General features: G+C 52.5%; 2 protein-coding genes across 2 annotated transcripts; both read right to left on the bottom strand.

Moving 5' to 3' along the window:
* Window positions 1-17: 17 nt before the first annotated feature.
* LOC308177998 (protocadherin gamma-A10-like) lies at window positions 18-8,087 on the bottom strand. Its single transcript, XM_080555959.1, has one exon. The coding sequence runs from the start codon at window positions 6,387-6,389 to the stop codon at window positions 3,891-3,893; it is 2,499 nt and encodes an 832-aa protein (XP_080412085.1). The 5' UTR covers window positions 6,390-8,087; the 3' UTR covers window positions 18-3,890.
* LOC308177810 (protocadherin gamma-B5-like) lies at window positions 8,045-10,573 on the bottom strand (the record flags this gene model as incomplete). The annotated part of the gene is made up of 1 exon (XM_080555605.1): window positions 8,045-10,573. The coding sequence occupies one exon, from the start codon at window positions 10,571-10,573 to the stop codon at window positions 8,045-8,047; it is 2,529 nt and encodes an 842-aa protein (XP_080411731.1).
* Between the last annotated feature and the right edge of the window lie 3,148 nt (window positions 10,574-13,721).

Below are 13,721 nucleotides of genomic sequence, written 5' to 3'. Positions count from 1 at the left end.
CGCGCGGCTCACACGGAGCGCCGCCGCCCTGCCTCTTCCGCGGAAACCTTCGGTCCCCGCGAACAGGGCGACACGGCACATTTCCCTGCGAAGCGGCCCAAAGTCGGTGCGTTTGCCTCCGCAACTCTTTCTTTTCTTCGAACAGAAGATCGAATGCATTCTAATCTTCATGGCAGTCATGAGAAGAGTGACGGCGGAGGGGTCCTATGGCTTTCTTCGTTCTACCCACATGGCAAGTAGAATTCGTGTTATTTCGAACCTCTAAAATAGTCGTTAGACTCAACCTAGTATTGCAGAAACACCACGTCTTTCATGAATTCCAACCTTTATTCTTGCCTTCTGTCTGGACTGAAAGTTTCTTCGGCAAAGAAATCACCAGGATCTTCTCTGTGGGCACCAAAATTCCTCTCCAGAGCACCAAGAAATCACTGAGGTCTTAAGCTGAAAGAAAGACCCTAAAGTCTTCTTCTGGGCTATGCTAGAGGGGACTTCATTTTAAGAAAAACTCATCAGCTCTTTTCCATTTTTCCTTGATGTGGCCTGCTTATTTCCAATGACTATGAAACTATAAAAGAAAAGACCTCATTATGGGACTCTTTCTCATGTTCAGTCTTGGGAACAATGAAGAGAGATTGAGTTTTAGCTTCAGTTTCACTTCCTTTTACACCAAATTTTTCTACAGATGGGTGAAAGGACCATCTCAAGGGAGGTAAAGATTTCCTGCAGTACAACTCAGTCATTCTCAAATGCAAAAGCCCTACCCAGAAAAGGAAGATATGAAGCAAAATCTTCTTGGGAACACAGACCTGAAAATGGAATTACAGCTATGAAGAAACACTATGGCAAAATGTTACAATAAATAGGAGTGAAGTAATGAGGATTCACACAGGTATTATACACCTTTATATGCAGACATCATCATTCTACATGCAGTTTTTCTGCAAAACATTTTATTATCAAAGAATTAAAATTGCCTTTCAGGGCATGGAAACCAGGATAAAATTGTGCATGAATGCTGCAGGAATTAGCACAAATTATGAAATCAAACATTTGCCTGAATATTATCACTGCTCAGAGACCTATTGTCCACATTCAAGAAACAAACAAACAAAAAAATCAAAACCTCTCACCATTCTTGTTCTGCATTCACAGCATTCAGCTGCACCACTCACAATATCCAAGTTCTAGTCATATGTAAGCTACTGGCAAGAGCATATCATCCAGTGACATTTTAAGGAAACATAAGTATATCAAAGACTTTGTCCTGATAGCAGTAAACATGCATAGTGTGTATGGAAACAGCTCCCCCAGTGCAACAAGTCATAACAAATCTTAGAGTCTTTTCAGGGTTCTCTGGCACATGAGGCCATGTTGTGTCATTGGCAACAAACAAGGCAAAAATGTGAAAACTTCAGGACAAGAAACGGAATCCAATCTCACGCTTCACGCATTTTTTATCCTATCCAAATATTATGCAACACAAATTCAAGCGATGAAGCCTAAAAGAACTCATTACCCTGACTGTTATTCCACCACACACACCAAAACAGCAGCACAGATGAATATAAAGACATTTCTTTGCTCAACCCATCTTCATGCTGCAAGAGAACAATTGCATGGAGTATACAGGAAAAGCAGCTAAGTGAAACATGGGGTACTTAAGATTCTAATTCAAGATCATCTCATTCTACTAAAACACTGTGCAGGCCTCCTCATTCATTATTAGAATTCAGTATCAGAATTTGCTGTTACTGAGAATAGCGAGTGCTGAACGGGCTAATGGAAAGATACATCATAACCTCCGGATATTCTAACACTGAAAGGAAAATTCTGGCTATTCCCTCACCAGAGCAAGGCCCATGGACACATAGCATATTCCTCAACACAGCTATGCTGCTACTGATAACTCAGCCTACACATCTAGACAGAAGACCAGGGAAAGATAAAAATCAGACAAGCAGCAAAAGGAAGCATTCACAGAGAAAGCGTGATAGAGAAACTCACTAGGAGGGCGACATGGTCTTCTCTGCATGCAAGAAAATTCTGCCCCAGAGCAGCAAGAAATGACTCAGGCCTTAATTTAAAAACAAGGCCCTGAAGTCTTCATCTGGATAGACAGTAGGGGATATCATATTAAGAAAATGTCATCAGCTCTCATCACTTTTTCCATGATGTGGCCTGCTTATCTCCAACAAATATGAAACTTCAAATGTAAAGGCTGTACTACGGGGCCTTATCTCATACATCTTGTGAGCAATTTGTTTCCCTTATAGACAAAAATTTGTCTCCAGATGGCTGGCAGGACCTTCTCAAGGGAGATAATGATTTGCTGAAATATAAACTTTGCATTTTCAAATGTAAAAGGCCTACCGAAACATGGAAAAAGCCTATCCACAAATGGGAAATATGAAGCACAGCCTTGCTGAAAACAAAAGCCTGAAAACAGAATTACAACTAGGGAGAAACACTATAACACAATGCAGATATGTGTGCATATATACATATATATGTATATATATATACATATATATATATACATATATATATATATGGGTTTTTCACAGGTATAAGAAGCCATTATACTCAGACATCATAGCTCTACATACACAATTTCTGTGCAGAATATTTTAATATCAGAAGATTAGCATTGCCTTTCAAGTTAGTGACACGAGGATAAAATGGTGCATAAATGCTGCAGGAATTGGAAAAATTATTAAATCAAACTTAATAAATGCTAAAGAAATTGGCATTCATAATGACATCAAACCACTGACCAAACAATATCACTACTGACACACTTTCTTTCCACATTCAGAACCAACCTCTCACACTCATTCCTCTACATTCACAGCATTCAGTTGCAACACACTCAAAAAACAGCTTCTAACTGTATGAAGGCCACTGATAAGCGCTTATCATTCAGGGCCATTTTAAGGATACATAAGGATGTCAAAGACTTTCACAGGAGAGCAGTAAACTTTCAGGTTATGTATGGAAACACCTCCCCCAGTACCACAATTAATAAGTCTTTTCCAGTCTTTTCAGGGTTCTCTGCCACACTGAGGCCTACTTTTGACATTAACAACAAACAAGGCAAAAATGCGAAAATTGCAGGACTTCACTCTCACTCTTCAAACCCCATTCTTCAATCTCACCACATATTATGCAACACAAATTCAAATGATGAAGCCACAACAAAGCTATTGCCATAGCATGATTTCTTGAGAGGTCAACGCTCACACACTCGTCCTTCTTCCAACAGCCTTTCATACACAGCACCTCCACTGCAATCTGAAACACAACTTTTACCATTCTCTTTGATCTCTCTAACCGCCAAACAGACGTCCTAAAAAGACCAGTCGAACAGGCTGTTATCCCAACACATGTACAAAAACAGCAGCACGGATATTTCACAAATGTTAATGCAGCAACAGAAAAGATGCATACAGTATGGAGGAGAAAGAGACAAATGAAAAATGCGGCTATTAAGATTCTTTTTGATTTAAGATTCAGTGGCAAGTGCATGCTACTCATCAAACACACGGGCTATCAAAAAGATACATCTTAATCTCCTGAAAATGTCAAGTCTAAATTTACTCAGAACACCAAAAAAAGAAGAAAAAAGGAAAAACTGCACGATATGTCAGGTGATGAAAGCAGCAACCACAAGGAAACTGGGAAAAAAGAAGTCCATCTAGAGCAGGGTTGCAGCTGAAAGCCCCTACTCGTCTCCTACCTTCTGCAACAAGTGTAATTCTGGCAGCAGAGCCCGCGCTTGGCTGCCTTGACCGAGAGGCAACCACCCACAACCTGCTGCCCAGTGAAGCTGTAAATTGCTCAGCAGCAAAACTCCCCGGCCGGGAAGGGGAACGGGGAGGGAAAGGCGAGAATCAGGCAGGGAGGGAAGCGCCGAGAGGGAAGGCGTCGGGGTGTCCGGAGCGACTCACCGGGAGGGCGTCGGGCTGTGCGCCGCGGGCGCCGGCAGCGTCGTCCCCGAGCAGCGGCGCGGCCTTGTCGGGCGGCGGCCGGGCCGGGAGGGTGTTGCAGCAGCTGTCGGCCGCCCAGCGCCGCTGGCTCTTGCGCGAGTCGGCGGTGAGCGACACCTCGTGCGAGTAGGAGTGCAGGAAGGCGCGGACGCCGTCGATGCCCACGAAGTGCGAGGCCGGGACGCCGCGCAAGGCGCCGCTGGCCGGCGGCAGCAGCTGCGAGCGGCGCCAGCGCCGCAGGCGCAGCGCCAGCAGCAGCAGCAGGAAGGCGAGGAAGAGGCAGGACACGGCCGCCACGGCCAGCACCAGCCAGCGCGTCAGGCTGCCGGCGGGCTCGGCCGGCGCCGCCGCGCTGCCCAGCTCCGAGAGCAGCTCGGCCACGCTCTCGGCCAGCACCACCGTCAGCGTGGCCGTGGCCGACAGCGCCGGCCGGCCCTGGTCCTTCACCACCACCACCAGGCTGTGCCTGGGCGCGTCGCGGGCCAGCGGCGAGCGCGCCGTGCGCACCTCGCCGCTGTGCAGCCCCACGCGGAAGAGCCCCGGCTCCGTCGCCTTGGCCAGCTCGTAGGACAGCCACGCGTTCTGCCCCGCGTCCGCGTCCACCGCCACCACCTTGGCCACCAGCGCGCCGGGCTCCGCCGAGCGCGGCGCCAGCTCCACGCCCGTCCAGCCCGCGCCCGGAGCCGCCGCCGCCGCCGCCGCCGGCGGGTACAGCACCTGCGGCGCGTTGTCGTTCTCGTCCACGATCAGCAGCCGCACCGACACGTTGCTGCTCAGCGCCGGCGCGCCGCCGTCCTCCGCCCGCACCCACAGCCCCACCTCGCGCACCTCCTCGTAGTCGAACGAGCGCAGCGCGTACAGCGCGCCCGTCTCCGCCTGCACCGACACGTAGGACGACAGCGGCGCGCCCCGCACACGCCCCTCCGCCAGCCGGTACCGCACGCGCGCGTTCTGCCCCCAGTCCGCGTCCCACGCGCGCACCGTCAGCACCAGCGCGCCCTCGGCGTTGTTCTCGGACAGACGGGCGCTGTAGCGCGCCTCCGCGAACACCGGCGCGTTGTCGTTCACGTCCAGCACGCGCAGCGCCAGCACCGCGCTGCTCCAAAGCGACGGCGACCCGCCGTCCGCCGCCCGCACCGTCACGTTGTACTCCGACACCTCCTCCCGGTCCAGCTCCCGCGCCGTCACCACGCTGTAGTAGCTGCCCACCGAGCTCCGCAGGCGGAACGGCACGTCCCCGACCAGCGAGCACCGCACCTCGCCGTTGGCGCCCGAGTCCCGGTCCTGCACGTGCAGCAGGGCTACCACCGTCCCAGACGGCGCGTCCTCGGAGATCTCGCTCAGCGACGACGACACAGTCAGCTCGGGCGCGTTGTCGTTCACGTTGGTCACCGAGATCGAGACTGTAGCTGTGTCGGAAAGGCCGCCGCCGTCTTGTGCCTGCGCCTCCAGTTCGTAGAAGTCGCCTTCCTCGAAGTCCAGACTCCTCACCAGCCTGATCGATCCCGTCTCAGGATCCAGGTGGAATATTTCCGATGCTATGTCCGTCGCTGTCTTAAGCGAGTATTTCACATTCGCGTTGAGTCCCTCGTCGGCGTCGGTGGCCGTGAGAGTGAGGAGCGTGGAGCCAACGGCCACGTCCTCGGGCACGCGCACCGCGTACACCGCCTGGCTGAACACGGGCGCGTTGTCGTTGGCGTCCAGCACAGACACGCGGATGAGCGCCGTGCCCGTCCGCGCAGGCTCGCCACCGTCGCTCGCCCTCAGCACCAGCTCGTGAAACGCCGCCTCCTCCCGGTCCAGCGCCTTGGCCAGCACCAGCTCGGGACGCTTCTCGCCGTCGGCTCCCGCCTGCACGGACAGCGAGAAGTGCTCGTCGCCGCTCAGCTCGTAGCTCTGCAGGGAATTCACTCCCACGTCCGGGTCACGGGCTTTAGACAAGGGAAAGCGCGACCCGGCAGTTGTCAGCTCGCTCATTCTCATTTCCATTTCTGCCTCTCGAAAGCTGGGAGCGTTGTCGTTAATGTCCGTGATTTCCACTTCGATCTCGTAAACCTTCATCTCGCCTTCCAGGATCACTTCGCAATGCAGCACGTATCGCTCCATCAGCCGGCACAGCTGCTCTCTGTCTAGCCTCTCCGCCGTCACCAGGTGGCCGCTGTTCGCATGCAGAGCGAAATACCGTGTCCTACCTCGGTCCAGGATGCGGGCGCCGCGGTCGCGGAGCGCCGCCAGCTGCAGCGCCAGGTCCTTGGCCACGTCGCCCACGAAAGAGCCCTTGGGCAGCTCCTCGGGCACCGAGTAGCGCAGCTGCCCCCACGCCGCCTCCCACGCCGCCACCAACACGCAGCACAGCAGCGCTCGCTGCCTCCGGCCCCAGCGCCCTTCTCTCGCCGCGCACATCTCCGCCACGGCCCCGCCGCCACCGGACGCCCGTCAACAGCTCCCCGCCGCCGCCCCGACTCTTGGCCTCCGGCTCTGGATCAGAATCTCGCTGCGGTTTCTGCCCCCGTCTCCGACTCAGACACTCGCTTCGGCTTAGACTGTTGCTCCTCCTCCTGCTCCGGTTCCCGTTCCCGACTCCGGCTCCGCCGCCGTCCGCTCTCGCCGGCCCCCCCGCCTCGCTGCAGCACGGCTCCGCACCGCGTGGCCGCTTGCAGCCCGCCCGGCCGCAGAGACAGCCAGCGAGCGGATGAGCCGGGAGCTGCTGCGGCCGAGCGAACCGGGCCGCAGCGGGCGGGGCTGGCTGCAGCGCTCCGCTGCTTCCTCTCCTCCGTGGTGAACAGCGGCGCCCGCAGCCACCGCCCGGTACTGCAAGGGTGAGACCGCCTCTTTTATGTGACTTACAGATCCTTAGCTGAATATTATTCGTGGTTTTTTTTTGTGGTTTTTTTTTTCAGTGTATTTATATTTGTGTCATAGTTTGCGGACTGGCTGCATATTTAATTGCCAGTCAGGATGCCTCAAGATCGGTTGTCCTATTAGAGTTTACTGGGATTATCTGACTATTACTGGTATACCTACTATAACAAAGTCTTGTAATCAGTTAATTTTCTTGCAGATTCTGCTAGGTTACATAAGACATCCTAACACCTTACCTGACCAATTAATTGTAATCTTTCTGCTGGAGGTGAAGAGCCATACAGAGTTTTAACCAAACAATACTGGTAGACTGAGAGAGGAGGAGGTATGAAGGTAAAGGAGTACTCAGCTTGTCGTGGGGTATACACAATATAAGTCATTAGAGCACTGTTCGAGGACGAGAGAACAAAAGCAGAGGTTCAAAGAAGGTGACACATCTCTAGGGACAGGATGAGATGAGCACTGTGTCTCAAGTGACTTACCATGAGGATGAAAAATTAAACAGGGAAGTCAGTCCTGAATGAAAAGGGTGATTACCAGTACTTTTTTCTTGGAGCAACCTTCCACCGTAACTGAACAGGGTAGGCACTCAGGAATGGGACAAACGTTGGAAATATGCATCTCTACATACGTTTCGATGGAGATATGAACATCTGTACAGCTAAACATAGAAATAAGACTTGAAGTTTACAGACATCCAGCGAGGTTTCTGAAGCCAGCAGCACTATCTACCAGCTGTCCACACACATCGATCTGCTCTTCCCTCAAAGATCAAGTACAGCCCCCTCATCCCAGTCAAGCTTTGAACACAAGCGTCCCCAAGTTATCCAAGATGATCCAGTACCAAACAACAAACACCAACACTATCGATTAGACCCAAGAACATCTTTTTTTGGAAGAAGAATTGAGAAAAAGAATTCTGCAGAACAAAACGTCAATCACATTCTCCAGTGTTCACATGCACCATCAGTAGATCTCTTTATATCATATCATGGGCCACAATCACTGTTACAAATTTGTGTTACTTTGTATAGAATGAGCTTAATGGCCAGTACGTCTCCACTTAGCCTTCCATTGTAATCACTGATGAACTAAGAAGACAACTAACTGCCGGCTGTTAAAAAAGGGGGCAGTTTTTCTCTCTGTCAGTTAAACGCAGATCAGCTGTTCAAAATAGATAACGGAAAATCTGAAGATCAAAAACGGGTACATTCGCATGAAGTTAACAAAGGCTCAGAAGATGCAATAGGCTTACAGACCTGTGGTGCGCCGGGGTCGTTGGACGGTTCTCCCGGGCCGGCGCTGCTGCTCGGGCTCGGCTTCCCGGAGGGCTCGCCGCTCAGGTCCTCGGCGGCCAGGCTGGGTAGCCGGGCGGGAGGCAGCAGCCACGCGCCCTCGGCGACGGCACGGCCCGGCGCCACGCGCAGGTTGTAGGAGGAGGGCAAGGTGCCCTCGCAGAAGTCGGCCGGCACTGCGGGGCCGGCCGACGAGAAGCGCTGCGCGTCCAGGCAGCGCAGGACGGCCGGAGGCCCGGCCCGGCGCAGCCGCGACAGAACGGCCAGCGCTACGCTCAGCAGGAACAAGGCGGAGAGCAGCGCCAGCGCCAGCACCAGGAAGAATTGCAGCTCTGCCGGCGAGGCGGCTGCTGCCGGCTGCTCGCTTAGCTCCGGCAGCGCCTCCTGCAAGCTCTCGGCCAACACCACGTGCAGCGTGGCCGTGGCTGACAGCGCCGGCTGCCCGTGGTCCTTCACCACGGCCACCAGCCGCTGCTTCGCCGCGTCCCGCTCCGACACGGCCCGCGCCGTGCGCACCTCGCCGCTGTGCAGCCCCACGCGGAAGAGCCCCGGCTCCGGCGCCTGCACCAGCTCGTAGGACAGCCACGCGTTGCGCCCCGCGTCCGCGTCCACCGCCACCACCTTGGCCACCAGGTAGCCGGCCTCGGCCGAGCGCGGCACCACCTCGAACGGCACCGCGCTCGCGCCCGCGCCGCCGCTCGCCGCCCCGCCCGCCGCCGCCGGCCACAGCACCCGCGGCGCGTTGTCGTTGCGGTCCAGCACGAAGACGCGCACCGTCGCCGTCGCGCTGCGCGCCGGAGCTCCGCCGTCCTGCGCCCGCACCGCCACGGCGATCTCGCGGCACTGCTCGTAATCGAAGGAGCGCTGCGCGTACACCGCGCCGCTCCGCGCCTCCACCGACACGTACGGCGCCGCCGCGCCCGCGCCGTCGCCCTCCAGCCAGTAGCTCACGCGCCCGTTGGCACCCGCGTCCGCGTCCCGCGCGCGCACCCGCAGAACCGGCGCGCCCGCCTCGTTGTTCTCCGCCACGTAGGCGCTGTAGGCGGCCTCCTCGAACACCGGCGCGTTGTCGTTCACGTCCGACACCTCCAACGCCAGCGCCGCGCGGCTCGACAGCGCCGGGCTGCCGTGGTCTCTGGCAGTGATTGTGATGTTGTAAGCAGAGATTTTTTCTCTGTCTAAACTACTCTCAATTACGAGTTTGTAGGTGTTCTCTGATGACTCTGCTAGTCTGAAAGGCAAATCACCGTCGACGTTACAGGTCACTTCTCCGTTATCTCCAGAGTCTCTGTCACGAACATTGATCACAGCTATAACTGTGCTCGGGACCGAATCTTCGGGTACCGGGTTCAAGATAGGAAGGAGGGTAAGGCTTGGAGCGTTGTCGTTCACGTCTATAATGTCTATGTGTACTTTGGCGTGTGCACTCAGCCCACCCCCGTCCTTGCCTTCAACAGTCGCTTCATAATATTTCACGTCTTCGTAATCTAAGGGACCAGTAATCTTCACGTCCCCTGTCTTGGGGTCCAGACTGAAGGTCTGGCGAGCACTGTTAGCGATGTGACTGAAGCAATAGGTAATGTCTGCATTTGTACCTTCGTCGCTGTCAGTGGCTTTCACCTGAAAAGCTAAGGAGCCCTCTGGCAGGTTTTCCAGGAGTCGAATCTTGTAGATCTCTTTGGTGAATAGCGGCGGATTGTCATTTGCGTCGGTCACATCAATCTTAATCTGGGCTGTCCCAGATCGGACTGGATCCCCGCCATCCACCGCCGTCAGTATCAAATGGTGATTTCTCTGTTTTTCTCGATCTAAATTTTTCTCCAGTAGCAACTCCGCGTGTTTCCTTCCATCGGGACTCTCCTTCACTACAAGGGAGAAGAGCGGATTGGGGGTAAGTTGGTAGTTTTGCAATGAGTTCGCCCCAATGTCGGGGTCTCTGCTACTGTCCAGGGGGAACCTGGTCCCGGGAGGAGTGGACTCGATCATTTCTATGGCAACAAATTCTCTGTCAAAGTGCGGTGCATTGTCATTGATATCCTGGATAGCTACGCTCACATGATATATATTGAAAGGGTTTTCCACGACAACTTCCAAACTTAGGACACAAGGCGACACGTCCCCGCAGATGCCCTCTCGGTCTATCCTCTCGTTTACAAGTAGATTTCCATTATCTGCCCCCACAGAGAAGTATTGCTTTTCATCACCGGAGACAATCCGCAGCCGGCGTACCGGCATCTCGGCCGGGCTCAGCCCCACGTCCCGCGCCAGCGGCCCCACCAGCGAGCCCCTGCTCAGCTCCTCGGGGATCGCGTAGCGGAGCTGCTCCGGCGCCGCCCGGCAGCACAGCGGCAGCAGCACGGCCAACAGCTCTACCAACAGTGCGACCCGCCCGGCGGCTCCGCGGCTCCGTGCTGTCGGTCGGATCTCCATTCTCTGCTTTGCTGAAGCGTAGTCTGCAGACGACTTGAAAATATGCTTGCCAACCGGCTGAATCAATGCCAGAGAAAAGCAAATACATGAAATCCTTACTGCCGGTCGGAGGACGAGCTGGAGCCGGGCAGGGTCGTCCTGCTTCTCCCTGCTCTGCTCCGTGCGGAGCGGCTTTGCGTGGGCGCCAGAGCCGGAAGGCGCCAGCGGCGGAGCGGCTTCTCCGTGTTGGCCAACAGTGACACCCTGAGTCCGCGCCTAAGAACCGCAGCCCGAATTGTATGCCATTCGTTTTCTTAAACCCCACTCCAACACGAGTAGGGAATCACGCACGCTGTCAGTAGAGCAAAACAGAAGACTTGCATATGCACGGAAGCTGTGCATCTGGTGTCTCTCTGGGATCTCCACTGGCACCGGAATTAACATTGTCGGTGACATGGACAGTGGGATTAAGTGCACCTTCAGCAAGTCTGCAGACGACACCAAGCTGAGCAGTGCAGTCAACACACTGGAGGGAGAGAGTTCAGGATCCAGAGGAACCTGTACAGGCTTCAGAGGCGGTCCCATGAGAACCTCATGAAGATCAACAAGGCCAAGTGCAATGTTCTGCACCTGAGTAGGGTCAATCCTAAACATGAATACAGGCTAGACAAGGAGTAGATTGAGAGCAGCCCTGTGGAGGAGGACTTGAGACTGCTGGTGGATGAAAAACGGAATATGAGCCAGCAATGTTTGCATGCAGCCCAGAAAGCCAGTTACATGCTGGGCTGTATCAAAACAAGTGTAACTAGCAGGTCGAGGGAGGTGATTCTCCCCCATACTCCAATCTTGTGAGACCCCTCTTAGAGTGATGCATTCAGCTTTGGGTCCCCCCAGCACAAGAAGGACATGGGCCTGTTGGAGCATGTCCAGAGGAGAGCCGTGAAGATGATCAAGGGGTTGGAACACCTCTCCTATGAAAACAGCCTAAGACAGTTAGAGCTGTTTAGCCTAGAGAAGAGAAGGCTCCAGGGAAATCTTATAGAGGTCTTCCAATACTTAAAGGGGGCCTACAGGAAAATTTGTGAGGGACTTTATCAGAAAGTGTAGTGGCAGGACAAGGGGTAATGGTTTAAAATTAAAGAGGGTAGATTTAGGTTAGACATTAGGAATAAATTTTTTACTATGAGTGTGTTGAGTTACCGGAACAGGTTGCCGAGAGAAGCTGTGGATGTTCCATCCCTGGAATTGTTCAAGGCCAGGTTGGATGGGGCTTAAGGCATCCTGATCTAGCTGAAAGTGTCCCTGCCCATGGCGGGGGTGGGGGTGGGAGTGGGAGGAACTTGATGATCTTTATGATCCCTTCAACCCAAACCACTCTGTTGCATGATTCTGTGATGATTCTATCTGAACAAACCTACATTTGACTTTCTTACACTTGAAAGTCTTCTTCCAGATAAGTCCTCTCCCACTGCTCACAGAAGAACAGGATCTCTTACCTCTGCACCATAATGATCTTATTGGCCTATAGAGTCAGGGCACCTGATTATTCCTGTTGCTGTCCTCTCACTACCATGAGAAAAACAGCAGGATGAGTGGAAGGCTGAAGTACTGTGTGTAAATGGTGGTTTTATTTTTGATAGTTGGGAGAGCACAAGCTAAGAGTCAGCTTTCCCATCTGGAAAGGTATTATTACTGATGGCCAAGCAAAGCTGGGAATCTCAGTCACTGAGAAAAACACAGTGGTCACATCAGACCTACCGGATCCCATCTCTTTTGGCATTCAAAAGCCATCATCATCATATTAATGCTGTACAACCTAACCCCCAATCTCTTTTACAAGTGTTGCTTTGATAAAGCATGGCCACATCTCTTGACTAAACTGGTTGTTATTGCAGTGGGTCCCATAATTTAAAAACTTTTTTTCTGGCAAATGTTGCTGGCAGTTACTATTGCTTGAACAATCCATGGGAAAACAGACAAATGCCACCCTCAGGAAAAGGTATTGCATCTCACCTGAGCATTAAAACATTTCTCTCTACAGAGAAAAAAAGACCTGAAGGAAGGCTATATCACCACAGCACATTAAGCAGAAGACATGAAAAGATTAGAAAACTGTCCACAGTACCTTAACCAGTGAAGGAGCTCCCGCATGTATACCAATGTTGATTCTCTCTAGATACTGATGTGAATATCTCCTTCCCTTCTCAATAAGGTGTTGCTAGAAAATGTATTTTTCTGCTAACTCTGGCCAGACATCCAAAGGAGGATAATTTCTTTTCCTCCAAGCTACACTTATACGAAAGTCACGGTAACAAATTAATAAGCTTTCATAATAAAAAACTCTTCTTAATTCATAGTATTTCAGGAGTTAAGAGGTAGCAGACATGGACATCTGTATTTCAAGTCCTGGATAGAATGTGGGAAGGATTTGGATATGTGTATAGGAACCTGGGGACTCTGATGAAACATCATGGTCAATTCACTGCCTCTTATATGGTGCCTATCACAACCCAGATGTATTCTTTCTCCATGCTGAAGCACCTTTCAGAATCTCTGCATTTCCAGTGGAGATTGTTTTTCTCCTAATTCCAAGATTCTCCCATTTCCTTTGAATACCAGAGCACAGATCTATTCCAGGAAGACATAGATAAGAACAAGCATGCATCAAAAAGGGAAACATTTTCTTCCCACATCCATATCACATATGATTTTGTGTCTAATGAGAGGCAGCTGAAAAGGATATGTGGTGGTTTTACTTGGGTGGGTGGCTGAGTTCCACCTCAGCTGCTCTCTCACTCCCACTCCTCAAAGAGAAAGGGGGAGAAAATACAATGCAAAGGGTTCAAGGGTTGAGATAAGGACAGGGAGATCACTCAACAATTATCGTGATGGGCAAAACAGACTCAGCACAGGGAGATAGTAAGATTTATTGCCTTTTACTAACAAGCTAGAGAAGTGAGAAACAAAGGAAAGAAACCAAAAACATCTTCCCCCCATCCACCCTCTTCCACCTCCTCACCCCGAGTGGTGCAGGGGAATGGGGGAATGGGGACTGCAGTCAGTCTATGGCACTTTGTCTCCACCCCTCCTTCTCGGTCACTCTCAACCTTTGTGCCATGGAGTTCCTCCCACGGGATGCCATCCTTCCCAAACTGATCTGACATGGGCT

Source organism: Anser brachyrhynchus (assembly GCF_964034855.1).
Source record: "Anser brachyrhynchus genome assembly, chromosome: 14".
Taxonomy (NCBI): Eukaryota; Metazoa; Chordata; class Aves; order Anseriformes; family Anatidae; genus Anser; species Anser brachyrhynchus.
The sequence above is the reverse complement of the archived record's forward strand: the minus strand, read 5'-3'. Positions and strand labels throughout refer to the sequence as shown.